Below are 22,636 nucleotides of genomic sequence, written 5' to 3'. Positions count from 1 at the left end.
ATACCTGCTAAGGAGCCATTACGGTCCTTAGTACAGTTCAGTTGCGGATGAGACCCACGATAGTAAATGTCTATTTAATGAGAGTCGGATCGAGGCGAAATAAAATTTCCAGAAAGGAATAATCAGAGAACAAATAATTGAGTGCTGAATACGGAGCATAGCGACGGTATTTATACACCAAGCTTCTTAGTTTCGAAGCAGGTCGCTTATACCAAGACTGGGAGGCAAAGAAATACAGGAGGTGAGGTAGTAATATACCGGTCAACCAACCTTGAGCCTAAAGGACTCCAGACCAGTCTTCCTCCTTAATATACTCCTCGATAGTATAGACTGGGACGGGCACACCTAGCTATATTGAATGTAAGAAAGGGTTCTTGATATAGATGTAGCGAAAAGACCTACATCTTTGGGGTAGACAACGCTTGGATCACGACCATCATAGCCGAAGTCTCCGATGTAACCGAACATATCGGCCAGTTCCTCGCCTATGCCACCAGGGACCGCATTTTCAAGGACAGTGCGCTCTAGACGTTGGAAGCGACACGTCACGCCATGAATCTTACCCCACAAGGTAGCGAAATCATCCCAGCTCAACATGCTAGCATAGCCAAGGAGGTTTTTGCCCGGCTCAACCTGCAATAGAGCGTTGACGAAGTTTCCTAGAGCGATATCAGCCAGTGGAACAAAAAAATGCATATAGAGGGACTAACCGGTGTCGTGGCGCGGCTCGACCATAGGAACCGGGGCGTCGCCATCTGCGGGAATGCTTAGCACGAAGGTACCATCGGATTGCTTATATGATGTCAGCTTTTGCCCCTATCTAGGCAGAAGGTACTGTGTCCGCAATATCTCTAGAGATCTAAACTCACCTTGATTGGCCCTCCCATTGGCATGATTTTCCAGTTAGTCATATAGAGCGCTAGTTGCAGGAATGATGTCTTCTTTGCCAGTGCCGGATAGGAGGCCTTCAGGTAATCGACGGCTTCCCACTTCCCGTCAAAGTGAAAATTGTGGGTGTACTTTCCCTTGCTCCATTTCTTCGTGGACGAGAGCGTCGACAGCACAAATCGATCCAAGGTGTCCACGGTTGCATTTGCGGCGTCTACAATATTCCGACCTTGCTGCACCTCAACCTCGTAAGCCTCCACGTTGGCTGGGCGGCCTGTGGCCTGAGCGCGCTCCTGGACTTTGGGGTCGGCCAGGATGCCCCAGAAGTCAGTAACGCCATAAATAACTGTTGACCCCGCAAAGGCCGTCTTTAGGGAGGCGGCATCATTTAAGTCGGCTATAACGAGTTCGACACCCTTGTCTCTCCAAGCTCGGCTTGCGGGCTTGCTCGGGTCGCGCGTAAGGCCACGAACATGCCAGTCTGCCTTGCCAACAAACAATTCGGCAACGGAGGCACCCTTGTATCCGGTTAACAAATATGCTTCTGAGGCCACCTAAGACCTAAGAGTAAGGTTAGGTTTGACTTACCTGGTTGCCCGTAACTCCTACAATAGTAATAATCTTCTTCGCCATATTGATAGCACGTTGAATAGCCTGCTGTTTCAAAGTTTGATAGTTACAGTATAATCACTGGCTTGGATCTGTCTGAATCCATGTTGAGAAGGAACAAGACATTAAATAGGCACGCCATCTTCAAATGGTGATTAATCAATTTGCCCTCCCATGGTCACATCGACGGACTAGTTAGCCTCTCTATAAGTTTGTCAGTCTGCTCTCCAAGTTAAGTAAATTAGTAAGACTGAGTAATCAATTATACTAAGTGTAGGAGAATACATAACAGAATACGGAATAAGAAGTTTATCCGTCGGAAAGTTAAGTAATCGAGACCATTCGGGGAAGCAATCAAAGTGCGCTCTCTGAACCTGACGACACTACTTAAATATTATAAAGAGCAACTCATATTAATCTCTACGGACCCGCCACAGCTTCTGGTGTAACCCTGCCGAGGGCAATCGCTAACTGATGTGCAAACTTTATCAGCGGGTTTGGGGAGGGTCCGGTTACCGAGTACAACACTATTCGTGTGGCTTCTCGGCTGCTCGATCCTCCCGGGTCGGAGGGTTGAGTAATCATATATTCTTTAGCTCGTGAGCCAACGCGTAATACGCATATTATGAGCTCTCTGGGAATCTCTGGGGAATATCTTCAGGAGTTATTTTGCCCTGCCCACCAAGAAAGATATCCTCCTAGACAAGCCCGTGCCTTGTCCACTTTCCGCCATATTCCTTAGGCCTCCAGTCGAAAGGCCCCCTTCCTATCCTAAGTTGGTACTCTTATGGGACAAACAGAGATGGATCTTCCTATCTAAGCGTGCCGTACGAACAAGAAGGAATAGCTGAGGAACGAAAGAACTGCGGAGAGTCTGGCGGGGAAAGGAACAGGAACCACGTGGCGTATGTTATGGGCTCAACCCATAACACTTATTGGCCAGCCCCAGGTCGTACAGGCCAATCGCCCTTCTCTCAGTCCTGGGCAAAGGTCTTGAACGCCTAATAGTACGGAACATGGCAGGGGTTGCCATTCATTACAAAGTACTAGCTAATCAACAGTTTGGGGCCCTGCCTCTCCGCTCTGCCATTGATCTTACTACCTGTTTATTACACGACGTGGAGCAAGCACTGAATCAGGGTTTAACAGCTTTGCTACTTATCCTTGAAGTAAAAGGAGACTTTGACAGAGTCCTTCCCAGAAGACTTATCTATAGACTACGCATGCAGGGATGGCCAGATAATCTTACTCGCTGGGTTGCCTCCTTTATTACAGGGCACTCAGTACAAATCCAACTTGATGGCAAACTCAGACCTATAACAGAGATACTTTTTGGTCTGCTACAAGGCTTACCAGTATCACTAATCCTATTTATGCTCTAGCTATCCCCCCTTTTCTAATTAGGCTGTCCAAAAGCTAGATTTGGCTATACAGATAATACAGTGATCTTGGCTATCTCTCTGTCTCTAGAGACTAACTGCCAGAGTCCATCAGAATCCCTATAAGGAATCCTAAACTGGGGCTCTATAGAGAGAATTACTTTCACGCTAGATAAATATAAGTTAATATACTAATATAAAGATCTTTACAGACAGCTCTAAACTAGTAAACAGGATAGTAGATATTGGCTTTACTCTATACTAATTTAGAAAGTAATTTCTATAATCTTTCTTTCTTAGCCTAAATAGAAAGATTTTCAATACTGAAGCTAAAGCAGTATTAGCTGGGATTAAAGTAGCTTTTAAGTTTTATATAGTATACTTTACTACTAATCTCTAGATTTATTTAGATAATCTAGAGATAGCCACACGGCCTGTTATTTTTTACAGGTTTATTATAAGAGATTTTTAAATCCTTCCGGGCTATATCTTAACTTAGCTTGAATAAGAGAGATTTCTATACACCGATAGTAGCTCTATACAGGTTCTTTAGGTCCCTGGACATATAGATATTCCTTAAAATAAAGTAGCTAATCTAGTGACTAAAAAGAAAGCTGCTATAGACCCTTCTTTGAGTAAATAGTCATATACCTTACTAAGACATTGCGCTAAAGCTGATACTGTGTCTGCTCTTTAAAGACACTGGCAATCTGCAGCTCTATAATCTTACCAGGATCTATAGATTACCTCCTCCTCCCAGTGCCCTGACGAGCTACGAATACCACGCCCTGTACTCACACAGATCCTGGCAGCCCGTACAGGATATAGTGACTTTACAACTTATTATGAGTATTTTAATCATGAAGATGCATGTCTTCTCTGCCGCTATGGTGCAAGAAAATCCCCTATACATTTCTTCTTCTGCCATATTGCAAAGAGATGCCAGCCGTGATCTCCAGGTTCCCCCTCTGAATTCCTACTTACTAGGCACTTCAAAAGGCGTAGTTAAGCTAGCCGGCTCACTATCTGAGACCTGTTTCTTTGAGGATATTTGCCCACAACACCTCCTGTCTCAGCAAGACTGAGATACTATATCTCCTTTCTTTTCTTCGTTTTCTTTGTTTTTCTTTCTCTTCAAAAAAAAAAAAATACTACACAGCGGAGGCAGAATGGGTCATGGAGTGTAGGCGGACCCGTGCAGCTGGCATTACCCCTCTACCTGCCATCGCAGGCTCTCTTGTTCTTCCATTTCTTGACTACGGCAGCTATGTAAACGCGCCAAAGTCCCCTACATATACATAGAACCAGAACTAGCAGCTAGTTAGAGACACCCAGGGCTTACCCCCTGGCGGCCTTTGCCCCAATAGGGGATGGTGGGCACATGCCTCGGCGGTGAACCACGGCCGTTAAATATAACCTAACCTAACCTAACCATAACACTTATTATTAGGACCCGCAGACTAAAGATTTCTCAACTTACATCGCACCGCAGCGGTGCGGGTTGAGTAAATCACGCTCGGAAACACGCGCCAACAACCATAAACTGACAGAAATCAAAGAAGAATTGTTTTAGAAACGACTATTAGATGTAGATAAACGAGGATGTCTAATTCGACCTGAATTTCAACGTGGAATGGCTGAGATATTACTTCGTGCGTGTCTTCGAGATTCAACAGCAATGATTGGAATCAACTGGCCCTATAATTTATTAAACACCATCCCCAGATACGTACGCGACACAAAACGAATGACATATCAACACGCAAAGCAGGAAGATCCAAGAGTTATAAACCCTTAGTTTCAGACTGTACAAATAGCTATTCAAGAACACGGCGTACATGATGATGATACATATCTGGAACTTCGACGAAACTGGCTTTGCAATATGACTCTGCTCTACCTCTAAAGTGATTACTGCAATTGAGCGAAGGGAGTGACTGCGAAGAGTTATTTAGGGCAATCGTGAATGGGTTACAACCATCGCAACAATCGGGTCAAGAGGCATACATCTGCCACCAGTCATTATATTGAAAGCAAGCTATCAACAAGCTACTTAGTTCCAAGAACCTAAGCTTCCTGGCGACTGGTGGCTTGCAACTAGTCAGAATGGCTGGACAACTGATGAGATAGGCCTTCTCTGGCTGGAAAATGTTTTCGAACCGTTTTCTAAACGCTATATGACTGGTGCTAAACGGTTGCTTATTCTTGCCGGCCACAGCAGCCATTTGACTGCTGAATTCGATGATTTTTGCAAGCAGAATGCAATAATCTGTCTTTGTATGCCTGCCCATGCCTCGCAGCTTTTTCGACCGCTTGATGTGGGTGTTTTTAACCCGCTTAAAAGGGCCTACGGAAAGATTCTTGAAGAGCGTATAAAAGTCGGCAACAACCACATCGATAAAGACGACTTTTTATCGCTATATACAGACGCATGTAAGAAAGTCTTTGCTTTAGATAATATCTGCAGCGGCTTTGCAGGAACAGGGCTTAAGCCGTTTTAATCCAGAGTGTATTCTCTCGAAGCTTACTGTACTTTCCGACTACCGTACGCCTACACCCGCACTATTACTAGTTGGAAGCGTGATGTCCTCTGTTTTTCAGACTCCGCATAATACTCGCCAGTTAGATCGAAACGTCCGAAGCCTGCAGAACAGCCTTAATAAAAGCGGCAGTTTTCTAGCAGTCCTATTGCTTATATTCAACAACTGGAGAGGCCGCGCAAATGGCAATGCAAACCAAGCTTCCTTTAGAGCAAGAAGTCAAGGCTTTACAAGCTTAAAATGAGCGTGCTGGACCAGGTAATTACGCCCTTCTTTGCGTACAGGAAGTTTATAATCGCGTTTAGCAGCTTGATACGCGGCTTAATAAGTAACCTGCGGAACTACTCCGGTGCCTTATTGACGAGCTCCGCAATGCCGTAGTGGCTGTGGAACAGTTGGACATACAATTCGAAATAGCCCTAGTAAATAGCTATATTTTCATATATTTAGTTAGTCAAATTTAATGGTGTTGGTGATTGAAAAACCTCGGGAAGCGGATGTTTTGATGGAGAGGCCGCGGCTCGGTGGTAGGCCCGGCTCGGTAGTTGAATACATTACAGTCCACGAGTTTTGAACAGGGTACATGCCCCACATGTTTTGCTACTGGGAGAACTTCAGAACATCAATTTCCGTCCAGAGAATTAAGCTCTTTGCTTCGTGTCATACAGCCAGCGATGATAGAGGTCAGTAATAGGCAACACCATAGAATAAATAATAGGGCGAATAGGATGTTAAGGCTCAGTAATGGGCGTGTTCCTACGTACAGGGGCAGTGGATTAATAGTATAGAGAGGCGGTAAAGAGATAGCGGTATGGATATGGGAATGGAAGTACTGTATTCCAATACGAACGGCCACTGTAACAGGTATTCGGCCCAATATTGCCAAATTTATGATGCTTATATCAAGTATTTTGGACCATTCTTACTAGTTAAACCGTATCACTCTCCTCTGCTCCACTTATTACGATGCAAATTGCCCTTTCTGTTAGAGGGCCGAACACTGGCTGGACAGAAGGGAGGTTTAAATAGATCCCAGACATGTGTATGAATGTTTTCTGACACAAGATTCAATTTCTTTGCAATTGCGTCCATTTCTTTTCCCTATTTTGCGCTCGCTCTAATTCATCACCAACGTTGATCTATACTGCTCATAGGTCACAGCAATCCTAAAGATTCTCTTTTAGCCCCCTAAATACCCTTTCTCCAGAAAAAGGAAAAAAGAAAGGCGATGCCAAATACCTGCCAAAACGCTACTCCCGGCGAAACAAACTCTCCCACACAGGAAGCTATGACTCCAGAGCAGATCGATGCTGATCTACTGGCGACTCACGAACGAATCGCCAAGCGTGAAGCGCTTCGTGTCGCCCGCGAAAACCTTACCCGTTTTGAAGACGAGGTTCTTAACCCGTCTGGAGCGACTTCAGTAGTGAATCAACATCATCTCGACAACTATGAGCCGCAAGAGCGCGTAAAGGAGATCAAGATCGATAATATTTCTATCTTTACGTTGAGCTTCGATCTCCAGAGGCGCCAGGACTGGCTCGTTGACGTACGTTGCGCTTTCCGGAGGGACCCTCAGAGGTATCAGACCGACGAAAAGAAAATCCTGGCGGCTCTAAATTTCCTCGATCGTTCTTGTCGGTATGAATGGTACCGACACGTCGTAGGAAAACCTCTAGAAGAACGCCAGCACATTGAGGGGTCATGGCAATACTTTGAGGACTGGACACTCACCCTTACCCGGAACGCAACTAGTCTTCAAGCCGATGTGACGGAGCGCAAGGCCAGTGGCTTGGATTAGTGACCAATATCGATCGCACGATGCAAATGGGGACGGAAGGCGGTGGTTGGAATATCTATTCAATAAGGGCGTTTTAGGCAAATGTCTTATCGCATTTTATTATTGGAGTCTTTCTGAGTATCAGCTCACCGACATGAATATTCGAGTATATTCAATGGGTCTTAAGGCCACGCCGGGACCCCGACAAAATCATATCAACAGCAACGAGCTGTGAAGAAATTAAGGAGATCGAATCACTTTCCCCAAACTGTCGAGGAAACAGAGACCTGCAATTAACTTATAGAGAAGGCTGTTCGCAGGGATATTATAAATCCACGCTCTAGTCATTAGGTGAAGGAGATAACTGTTCTCATATAGGTCGCATGTAAGCTTCGTTTAGGTAGAAGCCGCCGAATAGCTTTTAGACCTCAGGGGCAAACCCTTGCAGGCGTGGTGGCTCTGGAGCAGCCCCAGGCCGAGACCTGGAAATACCACACCACGTCCTCACCAGGAACGTGGAGCTGCTGTGTCCAGTCATGGTCCAAATCGAACAGGTGCGTAGTGCGTATCAGTATATTTCTGCAGTGCCCCAATGTCTGCGGCCAACTGATTCAGATCCTGCTCAGTCCACTTATGTAATCGCACTATCAGCATCTACTGTGCAACTGATATGCTTTACAGACCTCAAGCAGCCATGTGAGATAAGAAGTGTGTGTTTTGAACGGAACAAGTCGCCTGTCACTACAGTATTCTACGTGAACGCATTCGAGTATCGTGGCAAAGGGTGCAGTCATGATCGGCGCTTTTTTTTTTGTAGGGAGACCACATACATATGTAATAAGGCGATTCATATAGGGAAAGCGAAGATCGGGCAAGAGAGGTCTGGTTGCGCGAAAGAAGAAGAGCTACCTGCAAAAGCCAGGAAAATGTCTCCCAGATGCGGTTATACAAATCAAGAAACCCAAAGTCCATGGAGGCTTTGACTACGCTGGTACAGCCACTGTTGTCCGAAACTAATTCAAAACTGAGAACGATGCTCCTCCAGCCTCGGTCATGTCTGTGGCTTACGGTCGTATCAGAAGATACAGACTCCATATATCTTAATTTTCAAGTAACATGCCGTCAGAGTTCAATCAAGCAAAACCCAGATGCATACACCAAGGCCGTAACGTACATTGTGACGAGACACGGCGTCAAGGCCGAGCATACGACTGAAAAGAAAAGACCGGTCTCTTTTGCTAGACTAACAGGTTCATCCACATCCGCGGCGAAAAGAAGAGTAAAGGAAAATTGGTATGGAGCAACGGAAAATCAACTAGATAGCCTGGAATTCGGACCAGGCGAATGCTCACGTTGAGTGCCGTGCCTAATTTTAGGCATAAATGAGGAACAACTGGGCCTTTGGATGATGCTTTAAACATCCAATACCCCCTTTCTCCGTTAAAAGACTAAAAAGCCGGTATCCTGAAAGACATGACAACATGCCTTCAGCAAAAAGCTCGCCATCTGCATATGATACTGTGTGCTTTGTCCGCAGTGCTTAGCTTTTATCTCGTCCTATTTTGAATACAGGTCCCAAGGTAGAATTTCTCCCAGTTATTATTATTATTTTATTTTTTTTCGATAGTTAACTTCGTCTTATGAGGATCATGTCTGTGGCAACGCCGCCGGTTTTCCAAAGTCGAGTTGATGAGAGTCTTCCAATGTTTTTATTGCCACTATAACATACTCAGCTTCGGGCGCTTGGAATTTTCCAGAGGTATGGGTAAGCCCTCACAAGTTTCGGAGCTTGAGAGATCCAGCGTTGCGCTGCAACTTCTGTCATAGCAATGATTTTCTTGATAGCTTTCTTTTACATCTCAAGTGTGGATTCAAGCGGTACTAGTAGACCCTCGGCACTCCGGACAGTGATAAGCATACAGACTTTGGCATCCTGCTATGAGAGGCTAGTTTTAGATGCGCAAGCCAGTACTGTACGTTAAAACAATAAATAGCTATTTCCAGGGCAAAGTGAGGTCGGAATGCACTTCAATGCATAAGCTATATCTATAGATGCGACCAAACTGGCCTTTTCTTTGCAGAGAAGGAGGACATTCCTGTGGGAATTGATTAGCAACGGCGCATGCTTGTATGCCGTTCACGGCTATTAATGCGGATAGGGTAAGGCCCCGCCTACCAATTTTCTGGTCCGCTGTTCCGAAGAGTCCATGAAAGAGTCGCCGTTCATAATCCGTGCCCTCCTTGAGCGACAACTCCTGGCTCTTACTGACCACCTCCTTGGCCGCCAGCACCGCAACCCGGCTGTAGCTGGCGATTTGTTCCGCCGTCTCTATCGCAGCAGCGACTAGTTCTCCTCTCCCTCCGTCGACCACTTTGGCGGCGAGACCCCACTTCCCTGCCTCCTTTCCACTAAAACTGTGGCCTGTTAGGATCAGTTCCATAGCTTTGCTCTTTCCGACGATTCTTGTCAGCCGCTGTGAGCCTCCAGAACCGGGAACAACCCCCAGCTTTATCTCCGGCTGACCAAATGTTGCATTGGTGGTACAATAGAGGATGTCCGCCATGAGCGCGAGCTCGCAGCCTCCACCCAAGGCGTAGCCGTCGACTGCCGCAATGACAGGTTTCCGGATGTTATTCGCAAGGTGCGACCACGAGGCAGTGTAGTTCTCCGAATACGCAACCGAGAATGTCATCTCCGCCATCTCCTTTATATCCGCGCCCGCTACAGATGGATACGCAGGGGTACCAGATCAGCCCACTGCACTCGACAACTCTGATAGCTGTGGGGTTTCAAGCATACCAGCGAAGGCTTTCTCATTACCGGTTATGATGATCGCACCAATGCTCTTGCTTTCATCGAAGCGGGACAGCGCGTCGTTGAGTTCCCTAATCAAGGCATTACAGAGAGCATTGAGCGCCTGGGGACGGTTGAGGACAACTGTGGTCGGCAATGAGCGAGGATCCTGATACCATCCGGCAGGCCTAGTATATCTAGTCCACCATCCGCCTGACGAATGACAACGGAACTGTTAACTTACTCAGTCCTACCCCCGGCTTCGGAGCGGAGCAAATGATATGCTTGTACGTTATCGATACGGCTGAGGACTCCATTTGGGCTGTCCAAAAGAATGGTAAGCGTATGTCTGTTCTCTGGTAGCACTTGCGACAGAGACTGACGAGACCGGAACAACGCAGCGAGATGTCGTTTATTTTATTTATTTATTTATTTATTTTTTTTTGGCTTGAGAACGCGGTTAATCGATCACCTCGACCTTGCAATCGTGCAGACCGGTCAGTTAACCGGAAACCAGATGGTCTTGTAGCAGAGTCGTCCCAGTGTGACTGAGTCGCGGAGCGCACTTCGCGCAGCAATCGGTGCCGTGTGAGACCTCGGATAGCTATGGCCCGCCTCGTCCTCGGTAACAAAATCAGGTTGTGGTCTGGTTTGGTGGTATTGTTCTGCCACTACGATGCCACTACGATGCGCACTACTCGCACATTAAGGTTGGGCCTGATTTGGCCGGAATCCACCCGTATTTAATAACTTACATCTTTCCTGTTTAATACTTTCTTGGGTAACATAACCGAGTGGACCACTTTACCTGTACTCGTCCTTTGTTTTTCCTTCTACACCATTCAACCACCCTCTATTCCAGTAATTCGAGCTCAAAATGCGCAAAAGTCTGTCTAGAAGGACAACAGGGTCTCATTAACTATCAAAGCTTCAAGGCTGCAACAAAAATAAGAAACCTTCATTATCCGTAAGCCGCACACTGTTTCGACATACCGCATACGACGCTGCAGAACCACCTTACTGATCACAAATTCCGATGTAAAGCACTCGCCAACGACCATAAATTGATACAACCTGAACAAATTCGCCTATTAAGGAGCTTTTGTCTAAAGAAATTCGTGTATGTCTTCCTCGGATGGCCATGGTATGAATGGCCAATTTACTGCCCGCTACTCATCCAACTACCCCTAATAAACCTCCTCCATCCATTTCTTAAATTTGTCAAACGATAACAAGAAGTACTCAAATCATGTTACTCCCGCAGAAACCACAGTCAACGTACTCACTGTGAGGATCCAAGGTTATTCAGGGGCGGTTAGACCGTGTCCGGCAGATGGTTAAGCAATATGATATATTGCCTCGGAGGATATCGCTAACTTTGCTGAGACCAGATCTGCGGTGGGTATGATCTTAAATGTGCACATTGATGAGATCATTAATCAGCATGCGCGCGTTAGGATCGATCATATGGACATGTTCAGTTTCTTACTGCATATCCACGCGCACGGGGAAGGTGCACTTAATCCAACTTTAACTACTCGGAACCGTCTTGGATCAACAGGACTAGTGTCATTCAGTCCTGTCGGGGTGCTTCCTAGGCTTAGTATTTGACTAAAGGCACCAACACCTTCCCTAAGCCGTGGCTGCTATCGTTCAAGTGTTTTTCGTCACAGCAACACCATAAAGTCTTATACAACTACAAAAGTAGGCATATCTAATTAATATCTTGCTCAAAACGCGGTCTGAAAGCTCTCTTGCACCTACTAATGGAGCAACCGATCGGCATATCAAAGGCGTAAATTAGCTATGCAAGGTACATTGCCATTAGCGTGGACAACGCACGACTTACGTACTGTAAATGCAAAGGCACACAAGGTATACTTGACACCTCGTATATAAGGGCGACTTGTCAGTTGAAGAGGTCTGTACAATGATATAGAACTCACAGCACAGTGCTGAACCCAACGCATCTGTGATGGGTCAAAGCAGGACTTGATGAATATAACTTGGCCAAGTGCAAGCTACCGAAAGCTTAAGGAGGAAAAGAGAGTAATGTGAAGAGCACGGCAGAAGTGCAGAAGCAGTCAATTGCACTCAGAGTGTCCTTGCCCGCGATGCTGCTGTCGTGTACTGCTTATCATGTCGTACAGCCGGCAAAAGGAATATCTATAGCCCAGCTATGCGTACCTACACGTACGTGATTCCAACCCGGCCCTAGCATGTTACAGCAGGGCACTATCCTCAAGGCTAGCGAAGATGGCATGGCAGATCAGGGATTGGAATTACCTCTAAATAGAAGAGTGTTTTTATATCTCTTGTCAGATCAACTGCTTGCAATACCAAAAAAAAAAAAAAAAAAAAAAAAAAAAAAAAAAAAAAAAAAAAAAAAGGAAAGAAAAGAAAATAAGCGCACCAGTGTCTCACAACGATACCTGAATGAATACAGTCATGGTGATATCTTGCAATAGTCCTCAAGAGGCAAAAAGAGACCGATTCCCCACCACATCACAATATGGCGTATAGCACAGACTACCTTGTATACTTAGACCACCTGATCGCCCTTATACATCTCAAAGGTCGGGATATTGATGGGCGTGGTATTTCCCGCCCAGAGCCCGGCAGATCCGGCCCAGTCTGCGATTTTGGTTAATACCACCTTGCCGACTCCTCATTCTCAAAAGAGACCAGAAATGTTCGGACTCACAGGTAAGAAATGCGACAACCAAGCCAAACGAGTACCGAGCTGTTAGCAGTGCAGAGCTGCCAACCATGTTCCCGCACGCAAGAAGCAACAAACAAACGCTCAAGGAGACTAAGTCCAGAAACAAGACCCAGGAAGAGCGCACTGCCCCAATAGATAATATCACTGTCAATATAAACCACGCCGGGAGAAAGATAGCCAAAACTTGATCAAACTCGTCTCGTATCGCTCCTGTTTTAGGATCAGTATATGCCGCCATGATCCCTGTTCCTGGTAGGTAAATCATTGCATATGAGAAATTAAAGGCGGCATATGAAGGGAATAAGGTAGCACCAAACTATTCAGATAAGAGTTAGGAAATACCAATAACTTGCTAGCCTCGAATTAGCAAATAAGTGTATCAACCTACTGTATTGCCGCTGAGAAATTCTATGACCCCAGCAATAAATTGACAGACTCCAGAAAACATCAAAACTCCGATGAGTATATTGGGTGTTGTAATTGAACGAGCATGAAGCCCCATAATGGAGATAAGAAATATACCTTTGGTCCACATAAGTAAATGCTATCAGCAGGCCCCACGGTGTCCGACATGGGTGCGAGATTGGGCAAGGCAAAAACAGTATCCAAAATGCTTGTGTTGACCTTTTCGTGTCGTTCAGGAACCGAACACAGATAATCTGCCAGAGGACTTGCATTCCTCTGGGTTGCCAGTTTTATATTATTCATGGCAATTGGAATTCGTTGTCCCAATATTACCAACGCGCAAGCGGGGTCCCCATGTTCTGGCGATCATGTACTAACTACCCCATGGGGCCATTGGATATGGCTCGTATCGATTTGAACTTAATTCGACAGATCAGACTAACTAGGTCTACGGGAGGGGCAAAGTTCAAGCGGAGCCATGAACCGGACTTTTTCTCATCCTAAAAAAGAGCCTGTAGATCGCTTAAATTCTAACCTCGGAGATTCGGGATCTCCGGGCCAAGGTTATCGGCCTAGTAGAGTAGCCCTAGTATTTCCTCGGCCGGTAACTGCCGATCAATAAATTACGCTGTATATACGTTATTTAAATAATTAACGTAATCCACGGCCGAGCGACGAATACGGCCGAGTGACGAATTTTCGCCGCACCTACTACAATTCGACACTTTTCAACTATAAAAATAGGATTTAACTAACCTAACTAGTAGTGGGATATAAAGCTATTTACTAGGGCAATTTCTTATAGTATGTCCAACTATCCCACAGCCACTGCAGCGTTGGGGAGCTCGTTGTCGAGGCATAGATATAGGTTGCTCAGACTGCTCATTAAGCTGTATATTAAGCTGCTGAACCCGATTTTGGCCTTCCTGTATAGATAAAAGAGTGTTATTACCTAGTAAAGCATGTCTTCTTGTCTTTTTCTTTGTTTTCCGCTCATTTTCAGCCCGTACAGCCTTAATTTCTTGCTGTAAAAGAAGATTGGTATGCATTACCATCTGCGCGGCTTTCTCAAGATGTTAAATATGAGCAATTGGGCTACTAGAAAGCTTTTATTTTGCACTAAGGCTATTCTGTAGGCTGCGGACTTTCTGATCCAGCTGGCGAGTATTCTGAGGAGTTTGAAAAGCAGAAGAAATTAAGCCCTCAACTAGAGGTGGTGTTGGCGTACGTGGTTGAAATGTAAGCTTAGAAAGAACTCGCTCTTGATTAAATGGCTTAAGTCCTGTCCCTTCAAAACTGCTACAGATATTTACTAAAGTAAATACCTTAGCTCGCGTGTCTGGATAAAGAGACAGAAAGTCTTCTTTATCAATATAATTATTGCCAGCAACCATATGTTTTTCTAGGAGCTTTCCGTACATGCGTTTGAGCGGGCCAAAAACACCAACATCAAGCGGTTGAAGAAGCTGTAAAGTATGTACAGGCATGTAGAGACAGATAATTGTATTCTGCTTGCAGAAATCATCAAATTCAGCAGTTAGATGGCTGCTATGTCCATCTAAAATAAGTAACCGCTTAGTACCAGTTATATAGCGCTTAGAAAACGGTTCAAAGATATTCTTTAGCCAGTAAAGACCTATTTCATCAGTTGTCCAGCCATTCTGGCTAGTTACAATCCACTAGTCTTTAGCTAGCTTAGGTTCCTGGAACCAGGCAGCTTGCTGATAGCTTGCTTTAAGTATAATAACCAGTGGGATATGTATACCTTTTGAACTGATTGTTTTAATAATAGTAACCCATTCTCGGTTACCCTGAATAACTCGGCGTGGCCGCTCACTGCGATCAACTGCAGTAATAACTTTAGAAGTAGAGCAGAGTCCCATTACAAAGTCTGTTTCATCAAAATTCCAGATATCATCTTCATGAATACCATGTTCTTGAATAGCTTCATGTACTGCTTGAAACCATGGCTTTATAACCTTTAGATCCTCCTGCCTAGCACGTTGATATGTCATTTATCTTGTATATCATATACATAGCTCAGGACGGCGTTTAATAAAGGAATAGGCCCAGTTAACTCCAAGAGATACAGTAGGATCTTGTATATATCCACAAAGTAAAATCTGGGCCATTCCATGTAGAAACTCTGGATAAATTGGAAATCCTCGTTTATCTGTGTCTAGTAGCTGCTTAAGAAGCGATTCTTCTTTAATAGCAGTTAATTTATAACCTGTAGGGCGTACTTCTTTGCGTGGTTTTCTCCCTTTAAGACGCGCACGAAGAGTAGCTTCAGGTACACCAAAAGTCTCTGCAGACTTTAGGATTAATTTAATTTGCTTGTTTTTATAGGCTAAAATAGCCATTTGGATGCGATTCTCCTGAGATAAAGGCATTTTTTTGAATTGTATTGATAAAAAAGACGCGTTGAAGAATATTAATTTAGGAGAGGGAGAAAATTCGTCACTCGGCCGTATTCGTCGCTCGGCCGTGGATTACGTTACTGGCAGTTTGGGGTGAGCTTATGTAAGTGCCGGATTTGTAAACCTGTCGGTGAGAGGGTTCCCGAATTGACTAACCTGGAATCACTCCTTATCGAGTCACAATTATTCCGCTAATTATAATATGATAGCTCAGCTACTCGCTATTTCACAGGTGAGCCTCCTCTCCCCGGCCGCACCTGTTACTCATAAACTCAACAAACATTTGTAGATTATTGTAGAAGCACGCGCTTCGCACGCCTACAATAATGATTACTTCACTGATAATGGACATGGAATTATCACATACTACTGCTAAGGTATCTTTCTATGATTACTTATGATACGAGCTATTATAATTGAGAGTTATCCGTCAAGGCACGTATATTGATTAACCTTTGCTTAACTGACATGAAAAGGAGCAGCTAACATCGACAAGGTTAGTCACCCACAAGTGTATCTCCACGATTGAAGGAAGTCAATGCTCTCCAAGTATAAGTGTCAACTGTATGCTATCGGATCTCCAACCGAATCAGACATTCTCCTCTTCGCATCTGGATTAAGCTCAACAGCAGTTCAAGACAGTGGGCTTATGAGGCCTTTACAATTCACCTCAGCTATTGTAGTCTGATAGTGAACTGATCGAGCGAGTTGAACTGTATCAATATAATTGAGCCGATTCACATCCAGTGAGGGCAAATCTCATTCTGCTAGTCTCAGGTGTTCCTTAGGTATTTACTTCAAATGGGCCGGTAAGATTATTCTTTGTCTGAGCCGGTGGCGGCTGAGAGCAAAGCGAAACAATTCAGGATGAATGAGTTGGTTGATTGAAGCGAATGACATGCCTCGGGGGCAGGTTAAAATATCCCTGAATGTGCCGACACTCAGTGGTTAGACCACTAGGTATACAAACAGTACAAACAGAAAGAAATGTGGGTCATTGATAACCAATCGATTTGCTAGTTAATGTACCCCTCCATACGCTGACATTCTCTTTTCCTTTAGTGGCATACTCCTGGTGACTGAAATATAGGGTTTCTTCCCCATCCCCCTTCAAAGCCGTCAACGTGGTCCAGCTCTCCCCTACACAACTCAATCCGTCTTTTACCACTCTATTTTGGCCTGGTTTCCCGTCGACTTCTTTGCAGTAATAAAGGATCCTCTGTAGGGAAGGCCCAACATGAGCGATAGCCATAATACGCTATTTCATTCTTCACGCACGGCAATCCCCAATCCACGGCGCAAAAGAGGCCGGGTAGCCTGTGACTACTGCCATTCACGTAAAGTCAGATGTGATCTCACTCTAAACGGCGTTCCCTGTACAAACTGCCGCCTTGATAAGCGGAAGTGCTTCGCGTGGAAGCCCCGCAACAAGTGAGACCCTTGAGCCTATTTTCTGAGAGGACAAGACTAAACTTGTTCATCAAAGGCTTCAGAAAAAGCATACCAGCAAGGCTCCCACCTCAGAGGCTCATCACAATACCACAGCGACCGTGACCTTCCCAGATCCCAGGCTGGGAGTGAGTTGTGATTTTCCCCTGCCTCCTATTTCGCTATCATCAACCCACGGTGCGTCTTTCCTATATGAGGATGAGGATGAGGATTCAACAAGGGGACTGTTACTCCGGGATCGGCCTTCAGACCGCATTCCGGACTATCCGTCACTTCGGCAGAACGGTTCGAGCGCGAGCCCACCTTGCTTTTCGGTTCCTTCAATGCTGGGTGAGACTGCGTCCGATTCAAGCCGGAGAATCTCAGACAAAAGTGTCGTTTTCTCCTACTACGAATTCCTAGAGTTGAAGGCTCTCCCCAATCTGCTATCGGTGGACGTCACATATCTCGAATCGAAGGGGTGTTTTCGAGTCCCCAGCGACAGCTATCTGGATGCTTTCATGTTGGAGTATTTTCTCCACGTCCATCCCTGCGTGCCAATTCTCAATGAGGCAGACTTTTGGAACTTATACGGACACAAAGATGGCATGCTTGGTGCCTCCAAGGTCTCCCTGTTGGTCTTCCAAGCGATGCTGTTTGCTGCCTCCGCAGTATGTAAAGCGGGTTCCTATCATAATGATGGTACTGATGCAATTCATAGTTTGTTCCCCTGCGCACGCTACAGGCCTGTGGTTTTAGAGACTCTCACGAGGCTCGGGAAACTCTTCACCAACGTGCTGCTGTAAGAAACACAGAGCCCCTCTACTATGTTCCGCTAATGAAGCTGTTTGAGTAGTTACTCTATCAGTTTAAAGCGGAACCAAATTTAGCTTGCATCGCGCAGGCATCCTTGTTGTTGTCGTTCCACTCATCCGCTCGTGATGTTTATAACAATACGTCATTCTTATCTATCGCTATTCAATGCGCTCGTGCAGACCGTGCCCACCTTTACAGCGTTATTCCCAAGATAAGTCCACGAGAACGACGGGATAAAAAGAGACTGTGGTGGTGTTGCTTTGTACGAGACCGAGTCATTGCGCTTGGGATGCGGCGGCCCCTTCAGATCACCCCGGACCAATTTGATTACCGTCGGGAACCTTTTGAAGAAGAAGATATAAAATGCGAGGTTGGACAATCTAGGGTTTACGATCCAGAAACCAAGCGGTCGCTCATCAAGATCTTCGTTGCGCAGTGTGAACTGGCAGCCGCGCTCACATCAACCCTCCTGGCCACCTATCCACTGGACAGAATTTCTATGTCACTGTCGCACACAAGTACTGATCTAATGGGGTTATCTAGCGTAGTACAGAGCTGTAGACAGGACCTCAATGCGTGGTTCGATGCGACGGAGGCACGATTAAAGCACAACTCAGGGAAGGACGTTCTGGGTGTTGACTTTGTGACGCTTTACACTGATCTGTTGTGGATATATTACTTGTAAGTGGGACATTATCTCCGGTGGCGTTATGACAGTTAGCTTATTCCGCCTAGTACCGCTCGGATGGCGCTGTGCCATTTCATTATATATATATCCAGCATGTGCCGTACTCGCAACCCGGACTGGATGTCACAGTCAAATATCAGCAACAGTGATCTCAAGTCAGCCTTCACCGGTCTGAAGGATGTCTTCAAGAGGCTGGTGGCATCAAACCTCGCTGGCCATCTTCCGATTAGCGCGTACGCCACCTTCATATCGTCAATGTCCATTTTGTTGTCACGAAAGCGGCGAATACTGATTGATTGCAGATCTGCGTATACAGCACTACCTCTGCTATTAGTCTCTCTCGACGTTTGGCTGTCATCATCGGAGTACCAGAAGAAAAGGCATATGCAAGACCTCTCGCATTGCGCGGAGGCCATGCGACAATACGAACGCCGTTTCAGCTTCGCCAAGTTTGTAACCGAGATAGTTCGTAAGGTTGTTCAACTTGTGGACCACGAATCACTGTCAAAACCTCGGTCTCCAATCAACAATATATCCGGATTATCCGGATTAGCCGCTCCTACACCAAACCACCCACCTCGAAGCTGGAGCGAAACCTATTCACAGAACCCTCAACTATATTTCAAGCTCTTATTCTCTCTGGACCATTTCCTATCTTACGGGAACGTACCGTCTCCAGGTGAACCCCCCGATTGGTTTCTTGGGCAATCCCCCCCCCAGCCAAATAAACCACTGGAGGCTACAGACCAAGAAAACGGAGATTTGGAGCCTCTAACAATGTCACGCGCTTTCTCTCCGGATTTATTCGGACGAAGCGTGCCTTCTAAGTGCCCATCGAACGAGCAGAGGGAAACCTTCCAGTCGATCGCTCCGAGTTTATCGCCACCGGTCTATCCCGAGACGTCTCCACAGCCTGAGCATGAGCATACCACAGCCGGATCTCAATCAAATCTTAGTTCCTTGTTCTCTGATGATACCAATACACATTTCAATGATATTGGGGTGGATGCTGGTGACGCCCAACCAATGTTCGATACACTTTCTTTTCTTCTCCAGTATTCTTGTCCCTCTATTGGATAGTGCGAAGGAGAAGTAGGTTTGTGTGAGAGTTCGAATTGCCCATTGGGGCGACAAGTATAGGGAACTGTCCTCTTCTGGTCGATGTCAGTACAGCAAGGTGTATATACTTTTCAACGCCGTTTCCTACCGCTACAGAATGATCACAAGTAGCCCAGCTCCCCAGACCAGCGAGAGACATGTGTGTGCCGAAGCCGACATTCAGATTGAAATAGAATCGACGATGCCTAGGAATGTATTTACAAAGCTGGGACCTTATGGTCTCCTATGGACAAAGGCTGGGAAGCTCTAGCGCTTTTCCGAATGTTGCTTTTGTCTACCGGAGAATAAAGCTCTATATAAGTCGTACCAACCCCACAATCGAGACTGTCTCCTGTGCTCATAGTGGTATGTCTATGTATCCACAGCCACGAAATTGCGCGGGATCGCGGGTGATCCCCGTGGTAAGTGGATTACTGACCGCAGCATGAGATTCAATCCCTCCTACCGCGAGATATCATGGACCCAGATCGATGCCGCAAAATCTTGGCAATAATCCCGAAGATACGGAATGCTTCGCAGAGGTTATGACAGTACTTATGTCCTTGGGACCATAATAACAACAACGACCATCGTAATGTAGGTTGTTAGGCTGCCGGAGGAGCTCTACAGGGCTGTAGAAGGAGGTTTCTATGGAATTCCCCATCGTATGCCTTCCTCGTCATACTACTACTCCACACGCATCTTATAGTCCTAGAGAAAGCTCGATCCACGCCGCTGACCAAAATTGATTTATCCTCATCTTCAGCTCTCTCTCTTCTCCATTCTCAGGACTCGCTGCCGCCCCTACCTCTGAAATACAGACCCAGGAGCTTGCTCAAACTGAGTTCCAGGATCGGTTGAATCTTCGCGGAATCAAGGCCCCAGACTAGCGTAACTGAGGTCATCAGCCTAAGAATACACAAAGGTGTTATGCTAAGAAGCATCGGGAATGGCAGGTAAGGGACTGGCCGCCTTAGTTCCAGCTCGTTTAAGACGCTAAGGGATAATGCATTTTCTGCAAAAACCAAGGTTTTCGGGATAGTGAGCTAGTTACAGAGAAAAAGCTCGTCTAGACGACACTGCTGGCAAGGTTGGAGGTCAAAAGACCTCAAGCATCGAAAGCTTCAGGCTCATCCTATCTTCGTACGGCCGTGGATTCCGTCTTTAGTCATAATATGCTCCTTTGTGCAGAATCGCGCCGGCAGCTCCAGCATCCTGACTTATTTAATATCTCCTTGCCTAACAAGGGACCGACCTCTCGTTAGCCAATAATTATAATCATGAACAATGGAAAATCTGATCAGTTTGGCCGCTTACAGTATATGGGGTATACGCTTTTAGGACCTACACCTTTATACAATAAGCCAGGGGCTTTCTATCTCTTCCGTCACTGGCAAATAGTAGAAGTCATCGCCTCAGTTTCGGAGCAGACCATAGTGATATAATTTTCACTTCTCTAAGTGGGCAGATCTGAAGAAGCCAATCGCTGACGAGATCCAACAGAAATGGGCAAGTAAGGTCTGTAATGCGATTAATCTCGCCACTGACAAGAAGACACATGCCGGGTGATGTAATTGGTTAAAGCAGGCTGAAATCGAAGGCGTGGGAGAAAATCAGATCCCCCGTGCCCGTCAATGGAATAAAGATGCCTTACAGGGTGTCCGGATACTGGTGTCACCACTTAAACCAAGCTAGGCTGGATTTGGAATGAAATGAATAATGATTCTCCCGATCAGTACCGCATCCTGTACTAACATGTAATATTACATATAACATATATCCCCAGTAATTTCGGCTTTTGTCCCTTGGCCCGGAAATATCTGGACTAAGAATAAGTGGCAAGTTAGCCATATTTACGGAATTTTCTAGAAACCACTGGATAGGCCATATTTGTAAGGGCAAAAAATTGTACATAAATCTGAGCTATCCCGGGCCCTCCTTTTGTAAAGAGATTAGAAAACAAGAGACTTAAGTAATATTAATCTACGATGTGGAATCCTATAATGCAGACCCGCCCGTTCTTATACCCTAACGCAATTGTAGTGTCTTTGACCGTATGAGAATAAAATGAACGATACTCAGTAGGGAGCCACAGCAAATTCTCACCTCCTGAAGAGATCCAAGCATTCGATAGGCATACCTGTAAGTGAGAAGTAGGTTCATTCAGAACTACCTGGATCGAATCCGTATGGTCCTCGAGGGTCTGGCGCTCTGTGCCAGTTGTTGTATCCCAGAGCTTGATAGTATTGTCATGGGAGCCGGACACCAGAGTTCGCCCATCGGGTGAGAAGGCCACTGAATTGACTGAACTTGAATGGCCCTCAAGGGTCTGGTGCTCTGTGCCAGTAGTTATATCCCAGAGCTTGATAGTATTGTCACGCGAGCCTGACGCCAGGATGTGCCTATTGGGTGAGAAGGCCACTGAATTGACCCAATCTGTATGGCCCTTGAGGGTCTGGCACTCTATGCCAGTTGTTGTATCCCAGAGCTTGATAGTATTGTCACACGAGCCTGATGCCAGAGTGCGCCCATCAGGCGAGAAGGCCACTGAATAGACCCAATCTGAATGACCCTTAAGGGTCTGGCACTCTGTGCCAGTTATTGTATCCCAGAGCTTAATAGTATTGTCACCCGAGCCTGATGCCAGAGTGCACACATCGGGTGAGAAAGCCACTGATAACACTAAACCTAAATGGCCCTTGAGGGTCTGGCACTCTATGCCAGTTGTTGTATCCCAGAGCCTGATAGTATTGTCACCTGAGCCTGACGCCAGAGTACACCTATCGGGCGAGAAGGCCACTGATCTGACCCAATCTGAATGGCCCTCAAGGGTCTGGCGCTCTGTGCCAGTAGTTATATCCCAGAGCTTGATAGTATTGTCACCCAAGCCTGACGCCAGAGTACACCCATCGGGTGAGATGGCCACTGAATACACTGAACCCTCAAGGGTCTGGTACTCTGTGCCAGTTGTTATATCCCAGAGCTTGATAGTATCGTCACCCGAGCCTGACGCCAGAGTGCACCCATCGGGTGAGAAGGCCACTGAATACACTGAACCTGAATGGCCCT

General features: G+C 45.9%; 6 protein-coding genes across 6 annotated transcripts in view; 2 read left to right on the top strand and 4 right to left on the bottom strand.

Annotated features, from left to right (window-relative positions):
• BDW43DRAFT_72093 (NmrA/HSCARG family protein) lies at positions 1 to 1,616 on the bottom strand. Its single transcript, XM_032050432.1, has 4 exons — positions 1,477 to 1,616; positions 870 to 1,406; positions 711 to 792; positions 1 to 659 (listed from the first exon to the last, which is right to left on the bottom strand). Exons 1-4 carry the CDS (start codon positions 1,519 to 1,521, stop codon positions 346 to 348), a joined length of 978 nt encoding a protein of 325 aa, XP_031905795.1. The 5' UTR covers positions 1,522 to 1,616; the 3' UTR covers positions 1 to 345.
• A 5,028-nt stretch (positions 1,617 to 6,644) lies between these two features.
• On the top strand, positions 6,645 to 7,217 carry BDW43DRAFT_305846 (uncharacterized protein; the record flags this gene model as incomplete). The annotated part of the gene is made up of 1 exon (XM_032045880.1): positions 6,645 to 7,217. One exon carries the CDS (start codon positions 6,645 to 6,647, stop codon positions 7,215 to 7,217), a length of 573 nt encoding a protein of 190 aa, XP_031905794.1.
• Positions 7,218 to 9,242: 2,025 nt separating this feature from the next.
• BDW43DRAFT_305845 (ClpP/crotonase-like domain-containing protein) lies at positions 9,243 to 10,307 on the bottom strand (the record flags this gene model as incomplete). Its single annotated transcript, XM_032045879.1, has 4 exons — positions 9,243 to 9,292; positions 9,373 to 9,918; positions 9,997 to 10,134; positions 10,235 to 10,307. The coding sequence occupies 4 exons, from the start codon at positions 10,305 to 10,307 to the stop codon at positions 9,243 to 9,245; spliced, it is 807 nt and encodes a 268-aa protein (XP_031905793.1).
• Positions 10,308 to 12,375: 2,068 nt separating this feature from the next.
• Positions 12,376 to 13,708, bottom strand: BDW43DRAFT_260356 (acetate uptake transporter family protein). Its single transcript, XM_032040192.1, has 3 exons — positions 13,101 to 13,708; positions 12,695 to 13,028; positions 12,376 to 12,624 (listed from the first exon to the last, which is right to left on the bottom strand). The coding sequence occupies exons 1-3, from the start codon at positions 13,245 to 13,247 to the stop codon at positions 12,533 to 12,535; spliced, it is 573 nt and encodes a 190-aa protein (XP_031905792.1). The 5' UTR covers positions 13,248 to 13,708; the 3' UTR covers positions 12,376 to 12,532.
• A 3,066-nt stretch (positions 13,709 to 16,774) lies between these two features.
• Positions 16,775 to 19,549, top strand: BDW43DRAFT_296337 (transcription factor domain-containing protein; the record flags this gene model as incomplete). The annotated part of the gene is made up of 7 exons (XM_032044189.1): positions 16,775 to 16,968; positions 17,024 to 17,358; positions 17,389 to 17,636; positions 17,687 to 17,767; positions 17,822 to 18,462; positions 18,517 to 18,702; positions 18,772 to 19,549. 7 exons carry the CDS (start codon positions 16,775 to 16,777, stop codon positions 19,547 to 19,549), a joined length of 2,463 nt encoding a protein of 820 aa, XP_031905791.1.
• Positions 19,550 to 21,565: 2,016 nt separating this feature from the next.
• BDW43DRAFT_296333 (YVTN repeat-like/Quino protein amine dehydrogenase) overlaps positions 21,566 to 22,636 on the bottom strand; it is a gene marked incomplete at both ends in the record, with an annotated part of 4,262 nt that continues 3,191 nt past the window's right edge. Inside the window, 2 exons of the mRNA XM_032044188.1 lie at positions 21,566 to 21,595; positions 21,708 to 22,624. Coding sequence (XP_031905790.1) covers positions 21,566 to 21,595; positions 21,708 to 22,624 — 947 coding nt within the window. The remainder of the gene's footprint in view (positions 21,596 to 21,707; positions 22,625 to 22,636) is intronic.

This window comes from Aspergillus alliaceus (genome assembly GCF_009176365.1).
Source record: "Aspergillus alliaceus strain CBS 536.65 unplaced genomic scaffold BDW43scaffold_2, whole genome shotgun sequence".
NCBI lineage: Eukaryota > Fungi > Ascomycota > Eurotiomycetes > Eurotiales > Aspergillaceae > Aspergillus > Aspergillus alliaceus.
Note: the sequence above shows the minus strand (reverse complement) of the source record. Positions and strands in the feature narration are given on the sequence as shown.